We start from the raw sequence: 25,506 nt of genomic DNA on the forward strand, positions 1-25,506 counted from the left end.
GTGCCCATCCTACCCATTCTGCTTGACTTTTGCCCTGTACTAGCATCTCCTGGACAGAGGGAGGAGGGGTTCTAGCTGGACTCAGCACAGCCTGAAGCCTCCTGTCTCCCGTAGCTCACTGGCCTGGAAGACCCAACCTTTTGTCCTGTCTACTCACAGCCCAGACATGGCCTGGCTGTTCCTACACTGTAGCAGCTGGCATCCCCAGCCCTTCCCAGCTCTTCCCTGTCCCAGTGCTTGCCACTTGGCCATGACTATTTGATTGTGTGATTATTTCCGGGGTCTGGGTGGCCGGGGAACCAACAAACAGCCAAGCAGCCTTCCTTCAACACTTTTATTCTTAGTCACCTGTTCTATTGTGTCCCATTTCTGGGCCACAGCTTTCTTCAGGGAGTACATGAATTGAGGAACAAGGCTCCCAGAGAGGGAGGGATGAAAGGAAGGAGAGGGAGAGAAGGAGGGAGAGAGAGAGGGAAAGAGAGAAAGAGCACAAAGCACAGGGTTGGGTTCATAATAGGAATCCTTACACCATTGATGTCATCACAGAAGGCCCTGACCGGAGCTGGAACAGGGCACGGCTATCTCCCGGGAGTTCCTTCGTGCAGTTGTCAGATACAATGAAGTCCTGGGTGGGTTCTAGGACCCATCTGACTTCGTGGAATCCTGACCTTACCCACCTGTTCTGTAGGCTGTGGGTGCCAACACTTTCCCTGCCCATTTCGTAGCCACCGTCCCCCATCTCCAGATTAGTAGAATGAGGTTAGCCTGGGTCATGGCTGTGGGTTCTGGCCCTGACACACTCACTCACTATGGGATCACAGTCGTGTTACTTAACATCTCTGTATCTCCGTTATTTCATTTTAAAAATGGAACCGATGTGTAGAAGTTCTGAAAAGATTCTAGAATCAAATGAGTTGAACATTTTCTGCTATACCACAAATTCTCCATAAATGTTAGCCAGCAGTCACAACATTAACACCTGTGCCTAGACATGGGCCTACCATGACAGTGTCTATTGTTCCACAGCTCCATAAGTAGGCTGTCCTGGCTGGCCAGTGAGCCCAGGGACCTGCCGGTCTCCACCTCCTCACCACTGGGATCACAAATCTGCACCCCCATGCCTGGCTTTTTTTCTTTTTCTCTTTTTAACAAAACAAAACACAGGCTCTAGTGGTTGGACTTAGGTCCTCATACTTGCAGGCAAGCACTTCACTGACCGAGTTATCTCTGCAGCCCACGACTTCCAATATTCCAGTGGACATCTCTTTTATGTCCAAGTTCTGGGGACATTCCTTGGGAAACTCAGGTCCCAGGAGCTGACACTTGATGCTTCCATGTGTTCCATGTGCCTTGTTTGATACCCACCTCCCCTTCATTCTTTCCTTTTCCATGGACTCCATCATTCTTCCACAAGCACTCACTACAGACTGTAGCTATGTGGTGGCCATCAGTCACTGTGCTTGGAGGTGACACAGGCGTACTGTACTGGAGCCAAGAGGAAGAGAGCACGCTAATGATCTCATCGTTCCACAGGGTACACGTGACCAGTTAGGTATGGGGGGTTAGAAGGTTTCTTGGAGAAGGGACTGCTGGAGCTGGGGCATGTAGGATGCACAGGGGAACAAGGATCAATGTGTGAGACACGGAGACGCAGGGAGCCTGGCAGCACTGGCAACAACATGTGCAAAGACAAGCTAGACAAAGCCAAGAAGCAGAGGGCACAGGCAATGACTATAGAGTGTTGTATCCTAGGAGAGGGACCACAGGAAGAGATGGTTTTCTGGCTGGAAACATAAGTAGGGACTGGATCTTAGAGGGCTTGGATGTCTTTTGCCAGCAGTACTGGGGAGGCACTTTAGAGTCTTCACGGGAGGGAAAGACATGGTCATTTTTGTGGTTTGCAGAACTCACTTTAGCTGCAGGGGAGATAATAGGTTAGAGGGACATAGATGTGACTGGCAGACATTTCCCAGTAGGCCCGAGCCAAGGAGAACCACAGAGACGAAAGTGACACAAAGTGGGAGCTCCTCCAGCAAAGCCCAGGCCTTGGTGGTGTGTAACACAGCTGCACAACTCTTGCTCCAAACATGGGCAGCTCCCTTTGCTTGGCAAGGGTCATACACACTTCCCAGTGCTGGGCCCTGCACCCACAAGGTCCTTGCTGAAGCCACCTTCTCAGCCCAGACCCAAATCTATGCATAGGAAATGGGGCCATTCGCATTGTCTATGCCACACTGTTACAGGTCCCGGCTCTCACAAGCCAGGCAAGTCCCCCAAAGATTCCTGCAGAAGGAGAAAGGGATTGAAGTTCAGCACATGGATACACCAAGGTTAAGTTCATAATATCTTTTATTAATATATTATGCTACAAAAATATTTTTGGCAAAATAACATTAATAGCATCTTTCTTTGTCTTCTATTATACTCTTAAAGAACTCTTCACGACAATTCACAGGGGTGAGGGAAGAGGTGATGAAGAACAGCACAAACACTGGGAGAGCTGAAGCCAGCTTGGTACAGTGAGGCACACTGGGAGAGCCAACAAATCTGAGACTTTGAGACTTAGAGCTGGGCAAAGCCTAAGGCCAGCTTCCCCACCTGGAGCCAAGTGCTCCACCCACCTAGCCTGGCAACCGGGGAGACTCCTGCCTAAGAGTCCCTGCTCTCTCACACCAGGCAGCGTAGACTTGGACCCTGTTCAAAACCACATTCCCCAGGACAGGTCTTAGGACGGAAGGAGCCTTTAAGTAAAGCTTTCTTGTCTGTCACAGGCTCTCATCATGGCCGCCTGCGGGGCCAACATGGGAGGCTGGGCTAAAGAAGGGTGGAACCCCACCTTCAAGGAGACCCAACATTATACACAGAATTCCCCTCCTGGCTTCAGGAAACTCTCCCTATGGTCCCAGAGGAAATGGAGCTTAAAGAGGGGCAAGGGCTTACCCAAGGTCATCAAGCAAAGGGATGGTTCAGGGGTGGGGGGAGATCCCAATCTGTCTTTGGAGACAGGCTGTGAGGAGTTGACATTCCCAAGGGTCCTTCTAAGCCCCATCTTTCCTTCCCCAGGGTTGGGCACAGACAGAAGGGCTCTGGGCTGGAGCCATGGGCAGGGTTTCAATCTAGCCTCTCCTCCCCATGACATCTCCTGCCCAAGGGCTGCAGACATTTCTGCCATCTCATGGCAAGTCTGGCAGGGATGTGGAAGAATGGGGGGAGGGTGGCTAGGGAGGCTTGTCTGAGTCCTGAATCTACCGGCTTAGACAGCCAGCCAGGGTGATATTTTTGGCTGCTTAGATGAATTTTTGGAAAAATAGCAATGTTTAAAGAACCTGAGCCTTACAGAGCCAGGGGGCACCTCCATGTCATTGACACCAGTCCTGTGCCAAGACTTCCAGCTGGCTACCACAGCTTCAGCCAGTGGGCCTTGGGGCCTTGCATACTCTGCCTCTCTATCCATCCAGAGACCTATGCCCTCAGGTGCTGTCCTTTACCAGCTGGGGAGGTGGAAGTTGTCCCAAAAAAGAAAGCTAAGGCTGTCTTTCCCCTTTCCTAGCTCCAGACTTTCTTCCTCCTTTGTCTGCTTCCTTTCCTCCTTTGTCCCTCTCAGTGCATCTAAGGAGTATCACTTTTGTGTTGAAGGACATATAGAAAAATGACAAATGACCTACCCCATTGAATTGCTTGCTTTCCCAACAGGGAGCAATTCCTATCTAGACAGCCCCAGCTCTGGAATGTGGGCATGGTAACAGGTCTCGGGGCACACAAAGGGCTCTAGGGGGACATCCTGGAGCTAATGTCCCCTCCCAATTATCCTCACAGGATACATGATTGGGAGAAGGGAAGAGAGCTTCCCCAGGGTAGTAACATGTATAAAACACTGTGTATATTCTAGAAATAACAAATATGATTCCATCTGTCAGATCTGGGGTGGGAAGGATGAGAATGGCCAGCAAGGTCAGCTGAGCTGGGTCATGGAGGATTTGGAATGCCAAGTGAAGGACCTGGTATTTATCTCATGGTTATCATTACCCCAGTTCTGTTTTTTAACACCCAGGATGTCATTTGTGCTACAAATCCTGCATAGAATATCATCTTTTCAAAGAAATTCTCTTTTGGTAGCAGTTCTCTTCTTTGGGATCTGTTGTGATAAGAGTACTTGGCTGAGTGGTGGGGCAAAGCACCTGAGCTCCCAGGCTTGCCCAAGTCTAGATGAGGCCAGGAAGTAGCAAGTGACCACACTGCATGTGGAGAGGATGTACATGGGTCTTCCCGTGTGAGATGAATGTTCTGAGCCATTGCTGTCCACACATGGCAGACTCTGGATCTCTGACCCTGAGGACTGGCCCCTGCACCTCCTTGATTCTTTTCCCCTCACCATGTCCCGGTCACTTAATCTGCTGGGCCTCTGGCCTTCCATCTTTCTGTCTGCCTCAAAGTCAAAGAGAAAGTTCTAAAAATACTCAAGGAACGCTCAAAGGAATGAAGCTTTGTGTTTATGAGTCCAGCTAGACAGAACATGAAGTCTGAGAAACGGCTGATGGATTACTGGCGTTTTCAGAGCAGGACATGAAGTTGAAGTGGCCTAGCCATACATTTTAATTTTGTGCCTGAGGCCTCCTGGGATGTAGGCCAACAAGTTGAGTTTGCTACTTACTCAAACCCTGGCTTATTAGAGATCTCCAGGGAACAAGCACCGTTGCTCTTAGATGTCTGACCAATAACTGTTCTCTCTTCTAGGTTAATGACAATCTGGAAATCTGTTGATCTGTTGGTCTAGCCAGCCTGTGCCCTTCCTTCCTTCCTTCCTTCCTTCCTTCCTTCCTTCCTTCCTTCCTTCCTTCCTTCCTTCCTTCCACTATTTTTCATACAGGCTTAGGCTATATGGCTCAAGCTGTTCTTGAACTCACTATGTATCCCAGGCTGGTCCTCAAACTTACGATGCTCCTGCCTCAGCCTCCCAAGAACGGTCATTACAGACATGGGCCCCTAAGCATGGCACGTTGCCTTTCTTTAAAAATTTTCAAGTCTGGCTGAGGAAGAGAGTTTGGAACACTTCCTTCACTCCTCATCTTCCTTAAGAAGGGATCTGGAAGGGCCGTGGGCTGACACTGGGGCGGGGGCAGCAGTAGCCCAGGATGGCCCCTCTAGCCCATCCTGATGGTGAACTCTTCTGGGCCCAGGAGGGTGGGTACAATGCAGCCTGTATGTGTAACCTGGCACCGTGCTTTCGCAGTGATTATATGCTGCATTAATTCACCATTTTGGCCCCACGCCTGGCACAGGTCTGGGCACACAGTCAGGTGCCTGGACTGTTTCCCCAAATGCTTCATCTTTAATTAACCTCAAGTTTGATCTCCATACATCTCATGCCATACTCTGCCCCGAACAGGGGAATCTGGCCTGTGTGTTTCCAATTCCTTTACACTTATCTCATCCCAATAGCGCTCTGCACGATCCGTTTGATGTCTAACTTCTGAGCCTGCTTTAAAAGTCAGCTAAGCCCCTTCCCGCTCAGCAATAGGAAGTCACATTTTTTTTTCCCCAAGGATAAACTGACTCCAGTCCTGGTGGAGGTCAAGTTCAGTTTACAGTGTGGTGCCCATGGGGCTGGCGGGACCCTGTGAAGCGGAGTTCCAGAATCCTGCCAGGTCTCAGGCTTAAACCTGTCCACTGGGGCAGAGCTGGAAAGAATTCTGCCGCCTGCCAGCATGCCTGTGGGACCCCTGACTATCCAATGAGTTGCCCAGAATCCTGCCATCTCAGAAGGGAGACGTCTGCCAACCTTAGCATGGCAGTGTTGCAGCCAAGCAGGCGCCATCAAGGCTGCCAGGGAAACCCATGTGCAGCGGGGTGAGAGAACAGGACTGGAGTCAACATGCCTGCGCCAGCTATGGCATCTTGGAGAAGTCTCTCCTCTATCTGAACCTTAGTATTACTCTTGCTTTATTGCCAGGTGAGGGGGTCTTTCCTGCTCTCATAATTAAATAATTAATGAGCCACAAGCCCAGCTTTGAGCTGCGGGCTGAAATTCAGTCCACATTGGTTCACTGTGTCCCTGGTCAGCCCCTGGGGATAGAAGGGTAAGCCTGTGTCTCAACTCCCTGCCTGCCCACATCCTGCTAGAGCCCCCTGGCTGCAGGAACCAGCAGGGGGAGCTGGTGAAACAGCCTCCTCCCCTGCTATAGGAAGCCTGGGAGGGCTCCAGTTAGGGAGATCTGCCTCCCTTGGTGCTTCTCCAGACAGAAACAGGGGCAGAACACGGTCCATGAGACAAGGGTAGTTTTTGTATCACACTGATCTCTCTCTCTCTCTCTCTCTCTCTCTCTCTCTCTCTCTCTCTCTCTCTCTCTCTCTGTGTGTGTGTAAACTTTGGTGGATCTTTCTCACTCTTTTTGGGTGTTCAGTGTCATCACTGAAATGAGGGTCATCACATCTCACAGCATTAGTGTGAGGATCTATGAAGGGAGAGCGCAGAGAGCCCACCCTGCTGCAGGCTTCTGGTCCATGGTCCTCTGTTACCATCATCAGTGCCACAGTTGATGGCTCCTGAACTCTATCACTCCTGAAACCGTCCTGTGCCCACTCCTGTCCTTCTGCTTACTTCACTCAGCTGTGGTTTTACCAGCTTCTATGGAATGAAAGCTGGGCCAGTGCCACTGGAACACAGATCGCCCACTTGCTTCGTGACTTTGGGTAAATCCCATTCACTTTTTTGGGTCTCAGTGCAGCAATCTGACCATGGGACTGGGTTCACCTGCCTCAGCGCCAGTCTCCCACTTAGATGGAAAAACCCTCACCAGGAGCTCTGGAAGGCCATCCACAGACACTCAGGACTTCAAAATAGCAGCATTTTTTCCCCCTTAAATTGTCCCTCCAGGGCCTGGGTACATCCAGGGATGAGGAGGATGGACGGGCCACCATGCCTCTGGCTATGAAATTCAGCTTCACAAAAGCTGGGGCTGCCTTTCTGCTTTCCCTCAGAGGTACCTACAGTGGGAGAAGCCAAGCCTGACTAGGAGGCTTGGGGCCAACTCAAAGCCACAGTCCACACAGGTCACAGAGGTCATGGGAACCTGAGCTCCTTTCCTGGGTTGGTGTTGGGGCTAATTCAGGGACTATAACATAGGCTACATAAAAATAGTTTTATCGATAGAATAAATACATTTTCTCTTTTAATATGGACACATATTTTACAAAAGGGCCCCATAGCACTATGGGAAATTAAGACCTTCTACAAAAAAGAAGATGTAATTTGGGTACAATAAAGCTCTGGTGTTTTAAGGTCCCTGTCCTGTGTGAACTGCCTTGAGGTGTCAGTACCCTCTGAGGTGACGTCAGACGGTGAGCACGGTCACAGATTTCTGTGCCTTCTCTGACTGCTCTGCAGGGTGGTCAAGGTCAGGAAGGCCCGAGGGTGTGTAGTAGGAAGGGGACGGCGATGGTGGCAGCCACAGCAGCGGGGAGGCCCAGTGTAGGTGCTGAGTTGCTGGTAGGCCCCGCAACGTCCTGCTGTTGGAGTTGGTGTGAGAACTTGACAAAAGGTTTGGTGGTCCCGGAGCTGGGGGTAGGCTGGAGAGGCAGCGGGGGTGGTGAGACAGTGGTGCTGGAAAGAGGAAACAGAGACCATCAGCAGCCTCCTCCTAGGAAGAGAGCTTGGCGTTCAGCTCTATCCTTACTAGATATCGTAGGGAAGAGGAATAGTCTAGAATCCCACCGCCAGCTCAGCTGACCTCCAAGGAGGTCATGGGGGTAGCTCCCAGGCAGAAAAAATTGCAAAGTCATGAAGGCAGAAGCTCTGAGGTTCCCAGAGTATAGATTTCCACCTGTCTACAGGTGTTCTGCCTCTGGTTGCTCCTTCCAGGGTTGCTGAAGGTAGCAGAGCACGTGCATGTGTGCACGCACGCGCACACACACACACACACACACACACGCCTTAATTTTCCCCACATCATCCTAACCGCCTTGGCTGGAGCTTCCCCCATACCACCTGTTCAAACATGATTCCCACCATCACAATAAGCCTTCAGAATGGGTCTTACCCACCCCTTTCAGTAATGGTGGGCCTCAAGGAGGCTACTGGTAGTCAGGTTCTGGGGCAAAGCAGGTTTGCACAGCCATGGGGCAGGAGAGGAAAGACTACTGTCTCTCTCAGGGCAGGCAGGCACGGCACTCCTACAGAATGTGTATGCAAATCGGGCGAGCCAGGGGGTTTCCTCTGCACATGTTAGCTCACAAAACTCAGTGGGTTCAGTTGCCTGCCATGCTGGCCTTCAACCCCATGGGTCCTGTCCCCATCCCACTATACTGGGCTGCTTTACCTCTGCCTCACGCCCATCATGTCCAGTGTCTTGCTGTTGCGCTCTCACTCGCCTCTAGAGACTCGCCTGCTACCTCGGAAAGCGAAGGCTCACACACAACACTCTCCACTTCCCACTGAGCTCACTGTCACAGCGGGGCATATGTTATAGGAGGCTTGAAGACCAGGTTTCTACTGAGGAGTCTTAGAACAGCGCCTGGCCCTGGGGAGCATAGGAAGGCTTTGCTGTTTTGTTTGTTAAATTATCATTAATAGTTTTGTGCCTCTGCCTCTCCCACTAATAACATGGCTGACTTACAATGTGCTTCTGAGTACAGGCAGCCACCATGCTCAGTGCTAGAGCTATGCCATATTACTGTTTCTGCTGAGCTCGAAGGGGATGAGGATTCTCAGCAAGGTGAGATGCACTGGGGCCATCTGTTTCTGTAGCATAGACCGTGAGCATTAGGGATGTGCGCTATTTCCTGGTGAGACCCTGAACAGTGATGTTCAGGTTCCAGGGTCAGATTGAGGCCCTGTTGGCTGCAGCCCCTGGAGGAGATTAATGCCTGTGCCTAGCAGAGGTCATTACCTCAGCCTCTACCCTCCCTTTCTCGTCTAATGAAAAAGAGAACTGCAAGCAACACACACACACCCCCATAAAAGTCCATGCCTAGCTGCTGCTGTGTGGCCCAGCCTGGGTAGTTGGGAGGCTCTGAGGGCTAGCTTCAGGGCAGTGGGCTACATGCCCTGTGAGGTGGCCGGAGCCAGGGCTCAGGCTGTCCTAGAGTGGCAAGACCAAATGGGAATTACGTCTCACAAGACACCTATAGGCATTTTCTTTCACACTTTGAAAAATAAAAGATGAAAACTCTCCCTTGGAGCCCAAGTGGTGTTTTTATTGCTTGGAAAGAGTCCCAGGAAAATGAAGTGGGACTGGGGAGGGGGATGAGCCCCTCTGAGTACAAGCTCCCTCCTTCTTCCCTAGCTTACTCAGCTCACAAAGCTGGTCCCCAGTCCAGGTCCCCACCCCCTTCCAGGCTTATGTTGGGGAAAATTGTCTCATGGCACAACGGTCTGGAGGCCAAACCAAACACACTGCACATTCCCAGGCCCTGCAGATGGCGGGCACTGGGGGGCTACGTCTGCTCTGAGCTGACAGGACCCCCAAGTGTGGGAAGGCCCCTCTGGCTGGCTGGAAAGACAGAGCTCTGTACAAGTCTTCGTTACCTCCTTGGCTTGATCTGTAAATCTGGGTCAACACTGTTTTCTAGGCCTCAGTTTCCCAATCTCTACAAAGGAAGGGCAAAGATGGGTCAGGGACTTTGAACTGCTTTCCTGATGCAAAAGCCAGAAGTAAGATCACAGGCAGAAATTCGAGGGAAAGCACAGACAAGTGAGGCTGGTGCCAGGCACCGTGTCAGGTTGCCACCCCTTTCTGGGGGTTCCCTGGAACAGGGATGAATTCTGGCACCAGAGGCCTCTAGAAGCCCGCCAAGGCTCAGCACTGAGCATCTCTGATATTAATATTACTGCTAATGTGAGGAGCTGGTGCCTAATTGGGGGCACAAGTGTTATTTTTGCTCTTTGAAAAACCAAAGATGAAAGTCCCTTGCCAAAGCCTAGAGATTTTTATTGCTTGAGTGGAGTCACAGAGAGTGGTGGGGGCGGGGGTTGGTGAAGTGAAGCAGCCTCCAGTTACTTCCTTAGAGACCTTCAGAGAGATGCAGGGGCACCAGCCTTAGAGAATGCAGGGCTTGGATGACAGGATCCTCCACGTCATCACTGGAGGAGAACCTGTGATTCCCAACTGGATTTTGGCCTCTTTGGGCCAAGAAATCAGATGTAGGCAAAGACTCAGCTTGCTCAACTGGCCTCTACTCAGTACCTGGAGCCTATCAGCCTTCACATCTTGTGCCATGACTCCTTCCCCAGGAATGCCTTTACCCTCCCTCAACCTTGCAGACTGTGGCCTAACCATCTGATGCGTTCTAATAGCTTCACAGTGGGCCAGAAGTGGAAGCAACTTTCCATCCCGAGGTGAAAAATGGGCCCATAGATGGGAATTGCCAGGGCCCTATAGAGCTGAGACTTCAGGACCTTTCCAGTGATACTATCTTGGGAGCCATATGTCACTGTCTGGTACCAGCACTAATCCACAGTAGTGGGTGACAGGCGTGTACCCAACATGTCCTTGCTAAACTGGGGGTGGTGTTCCACAGCCCCCATCTATTGGCTTTAAGTCTAAGACATACTGAAGGTCTCAAGAAGCAGTATTCTGGGGAGACTGAGCCCTAGACACCCCAAACCAAAGACTCTGAAGGTAACATTAGCAGCAGCCACTTTGGGGTCACAGTGGGGCTGATGTTGGCTTTACAGGCATCTTCTTACTGTCAAAGCCCTGTGGGGTGGGATTGCAACACCACTCTGTCTGACCCTTTCAGCGTTTCTTCTTTTCTTTTGATTGGATGACTTCATTTTCCAATCTTCATGGGGCACCACCCACTTCAGGTAGGGTTCTGGCCTGACAGGGACACTTTGGCTTCCCTGGACCACCCCACATTGCGAGGAATGAGAGGAATACCTTGAGCATGATGGGCAGCTGACAGGAGACAGGCAGAGCCCTTCTGGAGGTGGACTGTGTTCCCTCCCATCTCTGAGGGCTTTGACACGTGCACTGGGTGTGGCCTGTACTTGTCCAGCAGCACTCACCAAGGCTCTATGTCTACCACATACTGATGCTCACCCCTGGGCCAGGCTTTGGCCAATGCCTAGCAGTTGGAAGGTACTCTCTCTTTTACACCTGTGAGTCCTCAATGTGCTTCCAGCCCAGATGTGCCAGTCACTGTGCCTCCATCTCTCTCTCTTACACACATGCATACACACACACACATGCACACACGCATGCACGAATGTGTGCACACACGTGATTGCAGACTTGAGGACACAAAGAATGAGAGCCGGCATAATTTCCAGGAATCAGCCAAGGCCCTAATGGAGCAGGAGGCACTTTAGGATTGCCACAGACCCATGTTTTATGGGTCCTGGCTCGCCATGGTCACACCTTCCCCTGCTGTGTCTATCTGTGCTCAGAGGTAAGGGATTCCTGAGAATGCTCCTCTGCCATGCATCCATCTGTGGACACACTCAGCCCTTTCCACGGGTCCCCATAAATCATCCTGCCACAGGCTGCTGCTACTCTAAACTTCCTCCACTGTGTTTACATCTTGGGGTAATGAGGGGCAAAGAGAGGCCAGCCTGCTCCAGGTGGTGTCCCAGGCAGGCACTCAGAGCCTGCATCCCTGGTTCTCTTCTCCTCAGGCTCAAGCATACAGTAAAAGACCCTTCCTACCTAGTGAGGCCTTGGGTGACCTGGAGCCACCCAAACCAGATCTGTGCCCAGGATTCCCCAGCCTAGAAACAAAGAAATGTAGTGTGAGCAACAGTCCCTTAGGTGGCTAGGGCAGAGAGGAGAGCTAAGCCAGGTGAGGATGGGAAAAGCCCTGAGATAGTGGGTGGCAAACATGAACCTTAAGAGTTGGGTGACAGTTCCGAGTCTCCATCCCTCAGCAAGTTCACTGATCTGGATGACTCTGATTCCTTCCCTGTAAAATAGGCCTACTTTCTGTGACTCCTGATAGGACTATAAAGTGACAGATATAAGTGCCTGGCACAGGAGGAGCTTCACAAAGGCCCACTGGCACGCCACCCTAAGCAGAGAGAAACAAGTACAATGGCGGGGGGAGCAGGGTATAGCCCATGGTGGCACGTAGCCTAGAGAGGACCCAGTGGAGCTGGAAGGCAGAGAAGGTGAGTACCCTGAGACAGGCAAAACCAAAGAGCAGAAGACCCTCAGGGGCCCTGCGGTAGGAGTGTAGGTGGCAGACGCGCAAGCAGGGGTGGACGTGGAGAGCCAGCTCCAGGTGGGTGTGAGGGCTGAGCTAGAAGTGGAATAAAACAGGGCTCTAGGAAAACTGGTTTCTGAGAAGGGCTTCAAATATGCTCCGTCGGATCCTCTGCTCCTCAGAAAACTGGAGACTTGGGGACTCTGGGAAGAGAGGAATGAGTCCTTTGAGTGTGGGAGTCTGTACCCACTACTGGGTCTTCCCAGGGAGTGCAAGGCCCACTTTCTCAAGAAGCAATGAGGGACTTTAATAAACTGCTCTTTGGTGGAACATTCTCTTTCAGCCTGAGCAGAGGGAGGTGCATCAGCTAACCTGCTGGGGTGGAGAAGGGCTTCCCTCTGCCAAAGAAAAGCTGCCTTCTTCCCCGAGGCCAGGCTCTATCTTCCAGAGTCCATGTTGTGAAATGGAAACTGTCTGGTGCCATTTGTCCGCATTTCCCTTTCGGACACAGTTAGGGGATGGCGGCTCGCTGCTGGAGCTGACAGCCGAGCCTCCCGCTACCCCATCCATGAGTTGGAGTCCTCTATTGACCAGGACGGCGAGTGAGCAGGCTATTCAGAGCTCTGAGTGGACTTGGGTAGCCTGTAAGCACGCCAGGACAATGCAGCTCTCCAAAACTCTCGGCTCTCGCACCCAGTTAGGCGGAGCAGCCAATGCTGGGTACCCAATCTTAGTGTGTCTCAGCCAACAAAGCCCCAGTGAGGCCTCTGCTATAGGCGGCAGGGCTGTCTCTGCACAAGTGCATTCTTCAGTAGCCCAGAAGAGGCGCTGTGGCACCAACACCTAAGGGCTCAGTGGCTTTGATGCTACCCATTAGAAGTCTTTTCATGATAGTACATGCCGTGCTCTTTGTGATGAGGCCTGGACTACATCAATCTCTTATCACTACTAGCTCAGCCACCAGGCCACAGAAGAGTCCTGAAGTGGAAGGTACCGTTGGTCAGTTTCTGGTTCCTTGGGTGGCCCAGGACAGGCCCTTGGGCTTCACACCTTGGTTCATATTTATGAATGCTCAGTTGGGCCAAAACTCCCTAGAGCTGCTTTAGAACCTCCTGGGGCACACACCTCAGGTCTCCATCCTCTGACTCTCCTGCATGAGGTCTGTGTGGGGCTGAAGATTTGCTTATTTAACAAGTACCCAAGGTGGTTCTGTTCAGAGTGCAGAGGAAAATACTGGATGGCATTAAGATCCAGACTGGGACTCTGGGTTCTGATGTTCCACTGTCTAAACATCAGATCCAGGACTGGGCTGTCACAGTGGGGGAGGGCTCTGGCCCATTCCTGAGACATTCCTTAGTGACACTATTCACTGTCTGCAGAGATTTCTGCCACACAGCTGACTTAGGAAGACTGCTCTGGAGAGGAGAGGACCTGAGTGCGGGTGTTAGACAGAATCTTGGAGCAATAGGAGCTCTGGCCACAGGCTGAGGCAGGAGGTGTTGGTGACAGGAGGAGCAAATGGAAGGAGGATGGGGAGAGTGCCAGAACTTAGGCTGTGTTTTGTACCTGCCTGTTTACAGAAAGGCTCACAGTTAACACTCCGGAGCCACAGCATCTACTGCCTGGTGTTCCTTTCTCTCACAGGGTGGGGGGTCCCTCCAGAGTCTCCATGCTACAGCGATACTGCTCAAATGTTCCCAGCACAGGTATCTGTCACCCTCTGATATGCTTATCCTGCCATGTTTGCTCCTGCTTTCACCCCCATCCATGGGACAAAGGAATCAGGGGCAGGCCAGGCACAGTGGACTTCTATTGCTGCCCTTGGAGGATGCTTCCATATTTTCATTTTAATGTTAACTAATTAACTGTCTGTTAGTTACTGGCTGGACTGAGGATTGAGTCCAGGGCCTTGTGCATACTAGGCAGGCACTCTATCCTGATGCTATACCCCCAGACTTCTTTCTACTTTTTATTTTGAGACAGACTCTTACTAATTGTCCAGTCTGGCCTCAAAGTTGGTATCCTCTTGCGTCTGGATCTCAGACCCCCTGCCACTTTTAAACTGCAGAGAATTCTACTTGTTGTTATGTTGAGAATAAACCTCCCAAGTCAGATATGTACATGTTCTACATAACCCCAAAAGCTGCCCAGAGAGAGCCTCAAGGGTCAGCGAAGAGCCTGCCTCTCAGCTTCCAGTCTGACACCTCTGTCCCCGCTTCCTCATTGCAGGGTCTGGGGCAATGCACTAGCCCTAAAGGAGACTGGTGATCTACAGCTAGCTCCTGGACAGCCTGTCCCTTCCCTGCTCACCTGTCCTCGATGCGGACCCAGAGGTCGTTGAACTGCCTCGGCCGCTGCTGTTTGTTTAGTCTCTTGCGCCACTTTTGCCGTCCGAACTCCTCCAGCTGACTAAGGCTGTCGGGGAGCAGGAGGTGCGGGGACAGGACTGGATCCTCCTCCTCTGGAGGGGTGGTGGGGGTTGCTGAGGTTGCTTCCAGGACTGCAGCAGCTGCGGTTGCTGGGGCTGGACTGGCAGAAGAGGTGCCCTCGGAAGAGGGAGCCGGGCTCCCAGTAGCAGGGCTGCAAAGTGAAACAGAATGTGAGTAAGCCATGTGTGCAGTATGGTGTGTGTGTGTGTGTGTGTGTGTGTGTGTGTGTGTGGGTGTGTGTGTGTGTGTGACGGTGGGGCAGAGGGGATGTCTTCAAGCAAGGGAAACACCACTGCTGGGACAGGCTAGAGGGACCCAGGGCAACTGCTGTCTGTTATAGAGAGACAGAGCATTGACTCTTTATTCCATCCTCTAGTCCACGAACTCCCTGCAGCTAGCGTGCCCTAGAAATTACGCATCAGCAGTGACCCAAACAGACGCCCCGCTACAGTTCACACCCTAAAGTGGGCGACAGAGTAAAACACACAGGTGGCCACACTGCTGGGGAGGAGGGCATGAGCAGATGGCAGAGGCAGGTGTGAGAGCACAGGGCTAGAGGGCTGGCTAGACAAGGAGGTCTATGCTTATTGTCTGATCTTGATCAAGGGTTCGCTCAGCAGTAGCCCTGGTGGAGGGTCTCTGGGTGAGTTATCTAACTTTGCTCTCTCTCAGTATCCTGTATAATGGGGGAAGGATGGCCTGCACCTTCTCGAGGATATTGTGATTTCACAGGTGAAGGGCTTAGAACAGTGCCTGGCAGTGGTAGGCGGCCAGGCCATTGAAGAGTTGATGCTATTCGAGCTGTATTGGATGTTGATGGATCATCTTCTGAATGGGGGCAGGGCAGGGCTGTCACTAGAGCTCAGCCTGAAGGCTGATACAGTGCTCATCCCACGTTATAACTCATGGCCCAGACTGTGAATGGGTAGCCCTTGGGTAGGGGATGGAAGAGTATTGCTACCTGCTCCATCAGGAGGGCATGCATGGCGGTCAGTGAGCACTGCCATTCAGCGCAGTGGCTGATACCTGCTAAACCTCTCTGATGTGGGTCACCGAACAAAAGGACCTGACTCTGCAGCTACTCAAGGGTCATTTAGTCATGTCTGTGGAATTCGTGCTTAAAGTAGGGTATGCCTCTCAGCCTGCAGATATTCTCTCTTTTATTCTTTGCTTCCTGTGGCCCCCCAAAAATTCCTTGGGGACATCTGGCCCTGGAGGGTTAAAAGTGGTCTTAGGAATTGTGTCCAAGCCAACAGCATGTGAGGGAGGTAGTATCCAGGACTGAAAGCAGCCTGTCCTCCCATCCACCCTTACACTGCAACACTGAGTGGGTGAGGGGTTTCTCTCTCTTTGAAGAGCAAAAGGCCATTGGCTCAGCTCATCCTCTCCCAGCCCCCATGGCAACTCCAGACTCCCAGGATCCAGTCTATTGGAGATGCTGCAGCTGTTGAGGAGATAATTCAAAACAGTCAGACAAAAAGATAGCTACAGGAAGCACCTGTGGCCAAGGATGGCTTTTATTGTCATTGCCTCCTCAGCTTCCCCACCCCCTCTGCCCTGCAAGTTCCTTCATCCCCCTGTACAGAAGACGAAGACTGAGAATCCTCTGCGCAGAGCCGGTGGGGGCAGAGGAGGGGATCTCCTCCTCTAAGGCCTGCGCTCCAAGATGAATAGGGGCCTGCCTGCCTCCCCTGCCCTGCCTGGCCACACACAATGAGCTTCAAGGAAGAGGTCCTTGGGGGTGTGGGGAGAAGGGTGAAGTCAGAGAACAGGAGGGAACTAGAGGAATGCCTTGACTCCCAGGCTACCTTGCATCCCTTCTTCCTCATTGCACCTGTCCTAGCTCTCCCTCTAAAACTTCTTCAGGCTGAGCCTGAGGAAAGCAGTGAGAGGCTGGGATGCAGTCCCAACACTGAGGTTCATAACTTCCTATAGAAGTCACATGGAACTAGGTGGGTATGGTGTGGAATCCATGCTCTGGGGGACCCAAGAACGCTTTCTCTCCAGAGGTCAAGGTCTCATTCTTGAGTTCCCTGTGCCTAGAGTAGGTACAAGAAGTAGTTAGGACCTGAGGGAGGCTGCAGGGCCAGACTGCCCTACAAATGTGTCCTTCTGCAAGTGAGTTCATGATAGGCTCAGCTGCCCTAACTAAATCAGGAATACCCATAGTTCCTGCTATGACAATGAGTTAGAAACATACAGAGTGAGCAGCCAATACAACTTGTTTGTGACTAAGGAAGCCTTTTGAGGTCTTTGGGTCTTGTAACCATAAGGACAGGGGCTGAAATCACAACGGGGTTATCCTTGTAGGTTGGTAAGAAGGCTCCTGCATAATGGCTGGAGCACGAATCTCTGGGTTTGAGGATTCTGACACTTTTTAGGAGATCTCGGGCCTGGTGGTTGCCTGATGCTGTGGCTAGAGATATTGGGATAGGCAGAGCTGGGCCCTGTTCTGGGGAAACTTCCAGGGTGATGCTATGTGGAGTGGTGCAGAATAGGAACCCACCGAGGGAGGAGAGTGGCTCTGTGGGCAACGTGAGAATGTCTTGGCCGGAAGGTTGGACGCTAGGGGCACAGCCTGAGGAGACAATGGATCAGATACAGGCAGCAAGCAGGGGATCATGAGTGGGTGGGAGAGCAAAAGGGCCATGCAGTGGAGATGGACACAGGGAAGCAAACAAACTGTAGCCTTTTCTTCCTATGGCATCACCCTCATTCAGGGCCTGGCTGTCCACTGACTTTCTAGGATAGCTGAGGTCACTTATGCCCCTGCCCAATCTATTTGTATCTGAACCCCAAGAATCTTGCAAATTCTCATTCTGTCCCCATTCCCACTGCACTGGGTGATCCCAACAATATTGCATACCAGTCTGCTCACCCCATCTATCACCTCGTCAAAAGGCCTGGTCCAGCCTGTTCCCAAGAGAGACCCCATCTTACAGCAGTCTTTCACAGCTCTCTCTGAGGCCTGGCCAGGTCACAGGGGCAGTAACCACAGCATGTGGTCAGGCAGCAATCAGCTAGACAGCTCCAAGATGCCACCACATACCCTGATGCTTACCTGTGGATGGCTTGCCCAGCAGGTGTGTGGTCCACCTCCAGTCCTGCCTGTCTTAGGACGTCGATGACAGTGTTGTTGCCCAAAAAGTGACCTGAAACAGAAGATGCAGCATGGTCTCAGCCACGTGCCAGGTTGCCATTCAGCGGATAGATGGCCATCCCTTTGGGTTGTGTCTTGGTTAAGGAATTATATCAGTGAGGTTCCCCAACATCTCCTAGATGGGTAATGGGACAAGGAATGCCCATACATTAGCAACAGGGTTCCTTTAAATCCAGCTAGTGTGTCCCAGCAGGGTGATGTAAGCCTGGTCGACCCTGCCTGTATTCTCACCCCAGTTCTGCTCATAGGCTGCACCTCTGCACGCTCCTCAGCTTCCTCACCTGTAAAGTGGGAGTGATTAATATCAGCTTCCCCAGTCTGTGAGGCTGAGAACAGAGAATAGGGGCTGGCATGCAGAGGCCTATTGCATCACTAATGACACTAAGCTGCTCCTAGCGCCAGTCCATCTGGGGTGGGTAGCCTGCAACCGCCATGAAAGGCCTAGCTCTAAGACCACCCCCTCCCCAACTCCCACAGTCTATGGCTCCTCTTTGTAAACTCCATCAGCAACCCATGTCTCCTTTCCTTAGTGCTCTGAGAGCCCTGCAGGGGACAGAAACCACCTTGCTACAGTCTACCCATGAATCTAAATGCTTAGACCCCAGCAGACATTGACAGTGACCTGGAGGAGGTGCACACAGGATGACTCTTGTAAGATGGCCTTCAGAAGTGTGTGTGTGTGTGTGTGTGTGTGTGTGTGTCTGGCATCCATCTCACCTCCTGCCCACTGCTGATTCTCTCAGCAAGCATTTATGTCTCTCCTGCTCTATATGAGGCAACATACATACACAGACAGAGAATTCAGTCCAGCGCTCAGAAGGGAGTGGCCTCCCCTCACCAAGGCACAGGTAAGATGTCTGTCTACACATTTTCTAGCTCTGGTTAGGGAGAGTTCAGGGGAGGTCAAGTGGCTGTGGACATAGACTGCCTGGGGTAGGCCCTGTCCTCTCCTCGATCCCTGCCTCCTGGCCTCAGTTTCCCTACACTTGCTGTATGAGCAGTTTAGGTTGGCTTATGCTTCCTGAGTGTTCTAGGATCTCCCTATGCGAGTCTGCCTCATGGCCCCACAGGGATCACTGCCTCCCTGCTTACATTTAGTTCAGAACTCGGGCATGGGAAGCAGGGGGTTTAATCACCGTCCCCTGACTCTGCTTGTCTGTGACGAGTGGTGACAGGTGAGAAGCAGGAGGGTCAGCATGATGACAGCCCCAGGGAGCGCGAGAACACAGTGGACAAACTTGCCGACATAGACTTGCTCCTGAGACAGACAGGGTTTGCAGGGCCTGTGCAGTGGCGAGAGCAGATGGGCCACGCTCAGCTTGACACAGCTTCCCATGTCGGGCCTGTCTCCCTAGCTGGTCAGTCAGAGCTGCTGTGTGGAGATCACTGGGATGATTCCCACCCAGGGAAGCTTGCTAAGGGTTTGAGTCCAGGAACTGCTATACTTCCTCTGAATCCTTGGGCACACAGGGAGCCTCCCAGTGTCTCAGTCTTCTCTGAGGGAGAGGTTGGCGTGCATGGTGGACATGGCTCATGTTGTTCATGGTCCATGGAGAAAAGTTTTGTTTCATTAAAACCCCATGAAAAGATATTCCTCTTTATTCCTCCCTCCTTGCTTCATTCCCTTCCCCCTTTTTTGCTTTTTACTTCCCTCCTCTTTCCCCTTCCTTTCATCCTTTTTTTTTTTTCTCCTTGACTTCTCTCTCTTCCTGTACACTTACGTCATTGGTTTAATGAGCACTGGCTGTAGCATATCCCATGCTGGATGATTATTGACAGTCCGAGTCCCACTCTGGGTCCTCTCTGTCTCAGAGTCTGGCTTGAGTGATCTGGGTACTACCTACAACGCACAAGACATCTCAGGAAGTTGTACAGACGTGTGATGTGTCCATATTCGTGTTGTGACAGGGAAGACTTCCTGCAGGAGGCAGTGCTGCTAGGTGAGGAAGGGAGTGGGGTGGAGACAGAAGGAGGGGCTTTAGGTGGAGGACAGGAATGAAGCCAGCAGGGTCTTCATACAGAAGCACAGGTGTTAACAGGCACCCCAGAATCTGGCTTTGACCTTGCATGTTGAGGACAAGCCCCGGGTCTCTCACTCATCCTGTGTTCCGGTTAGCTTCTGGTAACTTGACACAGACCAGAGTCACCTGAGAAGAGGAACCTCAAAAGAGAAATCGCTTCCATTGGATTGGCCCCTGCACATGTCTGCAGGGCTTTTTCTTTTCCTTTTCTTTTTGATTAATGATTGATGTAGGAGGGCTCAGCCCACTGTGAGTGGTTGGGTGGTACCAGCCCAGGGCATGTGGTTGTGGGCTGTATAAGAAAGCAAGCTGGAGCAAGACAGTGAGGAGCATTCTTCCTTAGTCTCTACTTCAGTTCCTGTCTCCAGGTTCCTGCCTCAAGTTCCTGCCCTATCTTTCCTGAGAGATGCACTGTGACCTAGAAATGTAAGCTAAAATAAACCCTCCCCTCCCCTAAGCCACTTTTAGTCAGAGTGGTTTTTTTTTTTTAATCACAGCAACAGAAGGCAACTCATACAGCCTGTGATCCTAGCTAGTGTCTTTCCTGTCACCAGTGTCCTCGTCCCCCAAATGTCAAGTAGGCCTGTGCCTATTTGACCTGCTCTGGGAGCAGCTTGAAGACACAGACATGCAGGAGGAGTAAAAGCTCTTGGCCAGCATGCCATCATAAGAAAGCTAAAACTGTCCCTGTCTAGGCTGGAGCCACTCCTCTCCCTCGGCTCTCCTTCGTCCGGCTGGAAGAGAGCAGTGGCAGCAACCTTCAGTGCCCGGGAGGAAGGACTCCCTGCCAGGAGCTCACAGCCTCTGCTTTGGACAATGAGATAAGTCCTTCTCTGTTTCCACAAAGAACAGGGTTTAAAGACAAGCTCTGGTGGTTCAGTTATGATCTCCACATCTGCCTAGAAGGCCTCAAGAGCTGCTAGAGAAAATTCCAAGTGTTGTGATGCCCAGGAGAAGCAGGTAACATCCACTGAGTGTCCCAAGGCTGTACTGGGGGTGTTCGGAGTGCCCCATGTGATATCAGTGGTGCGGACCTCAAGAGATGCTGCTGAACCCTGAGCACTGGATGCTTCCCATGTAAGCCTGAAGAGCCCTGACACTCCCTTAGCCTTAAGGCTTTTTGAACTGACATGCTTTCCTCAGGCCAGGGACATTAGGAGAAAGCAAGCAGGGCCAGGTCAAGTTTAAATTTCTACCCTCTCCTCCTCTGAGCCACACTCTTCCCTTTCATTCTTCCTCCTGGGCTGGAAGAATGGTACTCCTCCCCTACTCTTTGTACAGCCCCAGGAGGGACCCAGAACTCAGTGAGTCCTACATGCCCAGCCAGTATTGACATTCACCCTTTCTGGTGTTTGGTCTCATGAGACCCACAATGGCAACTTTACAGTTGTCCAAGCCCCCTGCCGGCCTGTGCATTTCTCATCATGGTCTTTCTCTTCTGGTGATGCTCTAGGTGGGCTTTCTTCTCCCAGTCCACACATGGGCCTTGGAAAGCTGCCCTTGGCCTCTTTCCTCTTTGTCCTGCTCATACCTCAGCTACCACCAAGCCTCACCTCTGGTAGGTTTGATGACCCACAGTATTGCTGACTCTGGAACTGCCCTCTACTTGAGACATAGTGGTGCCCAGTGGCCCATGGATGTTTCTACCCAACCCTTCCACAGAACCCACCACCCCACTTGCCCTCTCTCTGACACTATGCCTCTACTAGACATTGTTAATCAAGCCCCCATCCTCCCATGGACAACAGAGACTGCACGGATGTCACCTCTCAAATATACCCAACCACCACCACTTGCGGCAGAACTTCAAAAACCTGTTCTTCAGTCCCTTCCCACTGCGGTTAACCTGTCCTGTGCACAGCCCAGAGCTGACTGTTGGAACATGTTCTCAAGAGCCACCTGATGGGGTGGGGGTGGGATATAAGTTTTTTGAGGGTGGGACCATGCCTGATTCATCTTTGTCCCCAGAGTTAAGCCCAAATCTGGCGCACCACCATGGCTCTGCGAATGTTTGTTGAATGAATGAATGACACAGCCCATTACTCCACATCCTTTCCATGATCTCATCCTGTCCCCAGGAGACCCGAGTTTCCCCCATTGTAGCCCAGCCCTGGCCCTTGGTGATTTTCCCCAAGATCCCACCAATCCTAGGAGCTTGGCCCCTATACAGGGCGGAGTCAAGGTCCAGCATATGCTGTCCCCAGGGGTTGGCAGACAGGGCTTAGGCTTGTCTCAAAAGTTGGAAATTCTGGACAAGGCACCGCCCCCATGCTGGAACCTGCAGGCAAGGTGGTGGAAGGTTTCCAAAGGGGCCCCACAATGTTGGGGCTCAGCCTGCTTGGCTTGCCCAGCCTCCCTGGGGCTCCTGGCCACCACTCAGCAGCTCCCTCCAGCACTAGCTTCCAGCTGTTCTCTGGCCAGCTCTCCGCAGGAAGACACGTTCCATTTCACTTGCTGAGTCCGGAGAGGACAACAGAAGAGGAAAGAGAGGGTGGGGCACAGGGAGCCAAGGAGACAAGAAGGAAGTAGGAAGGAAAGCAGAGGGACTACCATGGGGTCGAGGTAGGGGTGAGGCGGGGAAGAGAACTGCAGGACTTGGGAAGCCAAAGAAGACGGGAGAGGGCGGGAGACCAGCTGTAAGAGATGCAGTTTCAGAGAGAGAAGAGGGAAGCTGGGTGGGGTGGGGGGAGATAGCAGGGCAGAAGTGGGGGAGAATAGACGGAGCTATACCCTCAGTGGAATGAGAAAGGATGAAAGAAGGAAGAGGAGCGAGGGTCAGAGTTGGAAGCAAAGAGCACGGGGGAAGCGGTGGCGCCAGGATGGGTGGTATTAGAGGGGCAGCAGGACAACCCAGGTTCAGCAAGAGTGGAGCTTCAACGCGGTGGGGGCGGGGCTGGCCTTGTCTCCCTGAGATAAACCAGGGGCCACTCACAGACATATATATACAAACAGGAAAGGGGGCAGTGAGATGTTTCAGAGCTGAGAAAAGTTTCTTTTTTTTTCTGGGTGCATGACGGGCTGTGCCAGTGCACAAGGCTTGGGGAGCAGAGAGCACAGTCCCCCAGCCCTACCTGACCCGCCCCCCCCCCAAAATAGGGCAGGGCAGAGCTTGGGCACAAAGCTCCACTTACCAACGAACCCCTGCAACCCTACAGCCTTGGGAGGCTTCCTTTCCCTCTCTGTAGCTCAGCTTCCCCATGCAGGGTTGTAGCACCGGGCCTCCCTCCACCACGTGGTGACCCGAACACATTTAGCAAGCCTCCCAACCACGCTGTTCCATTTCATCCTGGAAGTGGCCCTTCATGGTGCTCCCACTTTATAGATGAGGAAACTGAGGCTCAGTGAAGGAACAGGACTTGCCCATGGGCAGAGGCAAGGCTTTTTGGGCTTCTCCCCAGAACCGTCCCAGTTCACAGCACGCTCTGTCACGCCCACTCTGAAGTACTTGGCAGCTGCAGAGATGCCAAGATCATGGCTGGGGGCAGGAAATGGTCAGACATGTGTGTACCTTCCAAGGTTCAGCAGATTGGAGAGGAAAGTGTGTCAAGTGCTCAGCATGAACAATGCGCCAATTAACAGGGCAATTTCAAGACTGCAATGGGGGCTGGGTGGGAGGAGGAGAGAACCAGATGTTCCCCCCGCACGGGCTCCAGAGTAACGCGGGTGCCTTCGGCCAGCACACATGTTTTCTCTCCAGTGAGCACGCGGGTTTCCAGTTTTCTCCTCCTGGAAGAGGCATCTCAAGTCCGTATTTATGTTCCGTCTGAAATTAATGCAAGGGAAACTTTCAAATGCGAATCTCACTGCCAGGGCCTCCGGCCGGATATCAAGCCAGAGCCCTGTTTGTTTTCCCTAGGAAGTGTGACAGGAGGGATGGATAATGAGGGGCACCAGGGCTTCTAGTCTATCTGGGACTGTGTGGAGGGGAACTGACTGGCCTGGGCCTCCTCTCCCGCTCTGCAGTCACCCAGCACAAGGCCGAGCCTTCTCAGTTCATTGGGGACTGACTTGACGCTGCCTCATGCCAGCATCTGAGACACACTGCAGTCTCTACCAGTGAAGAGGGGATAGGCACACACAGGACAGTGATGAAGGGGAACGGGGTTCAGGGGATGAAGATGGAGCAATGATGGAGAAGGTAGCTGTGAGGGCATGGTGCCAGGGAGTATAGGCAGAGAGGAGAGACGTCGGGCGGGCGTGTGCTTGTGACCACAGTGGATCTGCGGTTGAATAGAAAGAGAAAGAGGAGGTGGGTACTGTGACGATTGTGGCAGGAGGGACAAGCTGTGGGATTCTGACAGCTGCAGGATGAGAGGACGGCAGAACTGTCTGACAAGGAAGGAGCGAGCACTCTACTTCCTGAGGTGTGGCAAGGGGAAACAGCAGCATCCTCAGGACTTGGTGATGCCTGGGTGGCACCCCAGCCCTGGTATCCTTCAGTGGCCTTTGCTCTGTGCTGCTGTGTGGCAGCGTCTGGGATGTCAGACCTCAAAAATGAAATAGTGGTGGAAGTCTGACTCTGCTTGGCCATCAATATGGCGAAGATCAAGCACCAGAAGTGGCAACCCTGCCTGCCCATCTCTGGCAGGGGGAGGGTGCCATATGTTTGGATTCACATTCTCAGCTTCCCAACTTGCCCATGCCACACAGGTACAAAAGGCAGAGCCGGGTCTATATCTAGGCAGAGGTTACGGCTCAGAGTGTCCATAGCAAGGTACTTGTGGAGTCAGCTGCCCAGACAAAGCCCAGCTTCTGGGCTCTGGAGAGACTCCTGTTCGGAGCAGCCTGTGCCCTGGGGCCTCTGCCACTATCTGACAGCTGTTGAGTGGGCATCTTCCTCAGGATGTCACTGGGTGTGAATTTCCTCTTAGAAAGCAAGCATCTCTTTCCTCATCAAGCCATCCTCTTGGTTCCAAAACCCTGAGTTAGAAGCTTCTTAGGTCATCTGAATCAGATGCTATCAAAATGAACATTTTGCTCAGAGATCAGGAAACCATGTCTCTGCTGACACCTGTCATTTCCGGGGTGACTTGGTAATTTAGGGTTAGGTAGGAACCCCAGAGGCTTTGGCTAGCCTGGTCCTGAGGACATGGTGATCACAGTACTTTATCTAAAAACTGTTATAGACATCTAAGGAGTATCCGATGCTTGCTAGGCTGTGGGAGCCCAAGACGAGTCAGAGACGGCCCTCTTTCATACGACCACAGACAGAGGCAATGGCTGTAGGTATCAGGTTCCAGTTACGGCCAGGACAGTTGCTCTTTATAACACCTGGCTTTTTCCTGAGGTTCAGTATCCCAGGGACTAGAACCCTCTGTTGGCTAGAGATGTATTCAGGGACAAAGGCTCACCCCATCCCGAGCCTCACGTCCTGAGAGGACAGTGGGCTCCAAAGAGTCAGGGGTCCTGGGGTAGCAATGGCTGTACAAAGTTACACTGACAGGCCATAAAGAGTCAGGGGTCCTGGGGTAGCAATGGCTATACAAAGCTACACTGACAGGCCCTGTAAGCCATTCAGGTGTTGCTCACTGACTCCAGGCCAGTTACAGAGGGAATTCCGAGGCTGGGAGCAGTGAAGACTCTGATTAGCCCAGAGCTACTCCTCAGGAGAAACCAGGGTTCTCCCACAGCCACTTTCAAAGGCCACCCTCTAGTCTGTCAATTTCTCCTACTACCTTCCTGGCATTGCCCAGCAAGAGTTCCAAGCCCATAACCGGGATTCTCAGATCTTCTACCATCAGCACAGTTGTGGAGACAA

The 25,506-nt window shown here is 52.2% G+C and overlaps 1 protein-coding gene and 1 long non-coding RNA gene across 4 annotated transcripts in view; one reads left to right on the top strand and one right to left on the bottom strand.

Annotated features, from left to right (window-relative positions):
• Nucleotides 1-2,331: 2,331 nt before the first annotated feature.
• Nucleotides 2,332-25,506, bottom strand: part of Trabd2b (TraB domain containing 2B) — a 195,211-nt gene continuing 172,036 nt past the window's right edge. Inside the window, exons 5-7 of one of the 3 annotated variants that reach the window (XM_050136284.1) lie at nucleotides 17,629-17,719; nucleotides 14,449-14,718; nucleotides 2,332-7,600 (exon numbers count right to left, since the gene is read on the bottom strand). In XM_050136284.1, coding sequence (XP_049992241.1) covers nucleotides 7,396-7,600; nucleotides 14,449-14,718; nucleotides 17,629-17,719 — 566 coding nt within the window. In that variant the 3' untranslated portion in view covers nucleotides 2,332-7,395. Of the gene's footprint in view, nucleotides 7,601-7,621; nucleotides 12,342-14,448; nucleotides 14,719-17,628; nucleotides 17,720-25,506 lie in introns of those variants that run through there. The other 2 variants (XM_050136285.1, XR_007590734.1) reach the window with 2 other exon arrangements.
• Nucleotides 14,615-25,506, top strand: part of LOC126497984 (uncharacterized) — a 43,214-nt gene continuing 32,322 nt past the window's right edge. The window contains exon 1 of the long non-coding RNA XR_007590735.1: nucleotides 14,615-14,737. This is a non-coding gene — a long non-coding RNA (uncharacterized lncRNA). The remainder of the gene's footprint in view (nucleotides 14,738-25,506) is intronic.

This window comes from Alexandromys fortis, unplaced genomic scaffold (genome assembly GCF_014885135.2).
Source record: "Alexandromys fortis isolate MF-2015 unplaced genomic scaffold, M_Fortis_MF-2015_v1.1 scaffold_13, whole genome shotgun sequence".
NCBI classification, from domain to species: domain Eukaryota; kingdom Metazoa; phylum Chordata; class Mammalia; order Rodentia; family Cricetidae; genus Alexandromys; species Alexandromys fortis.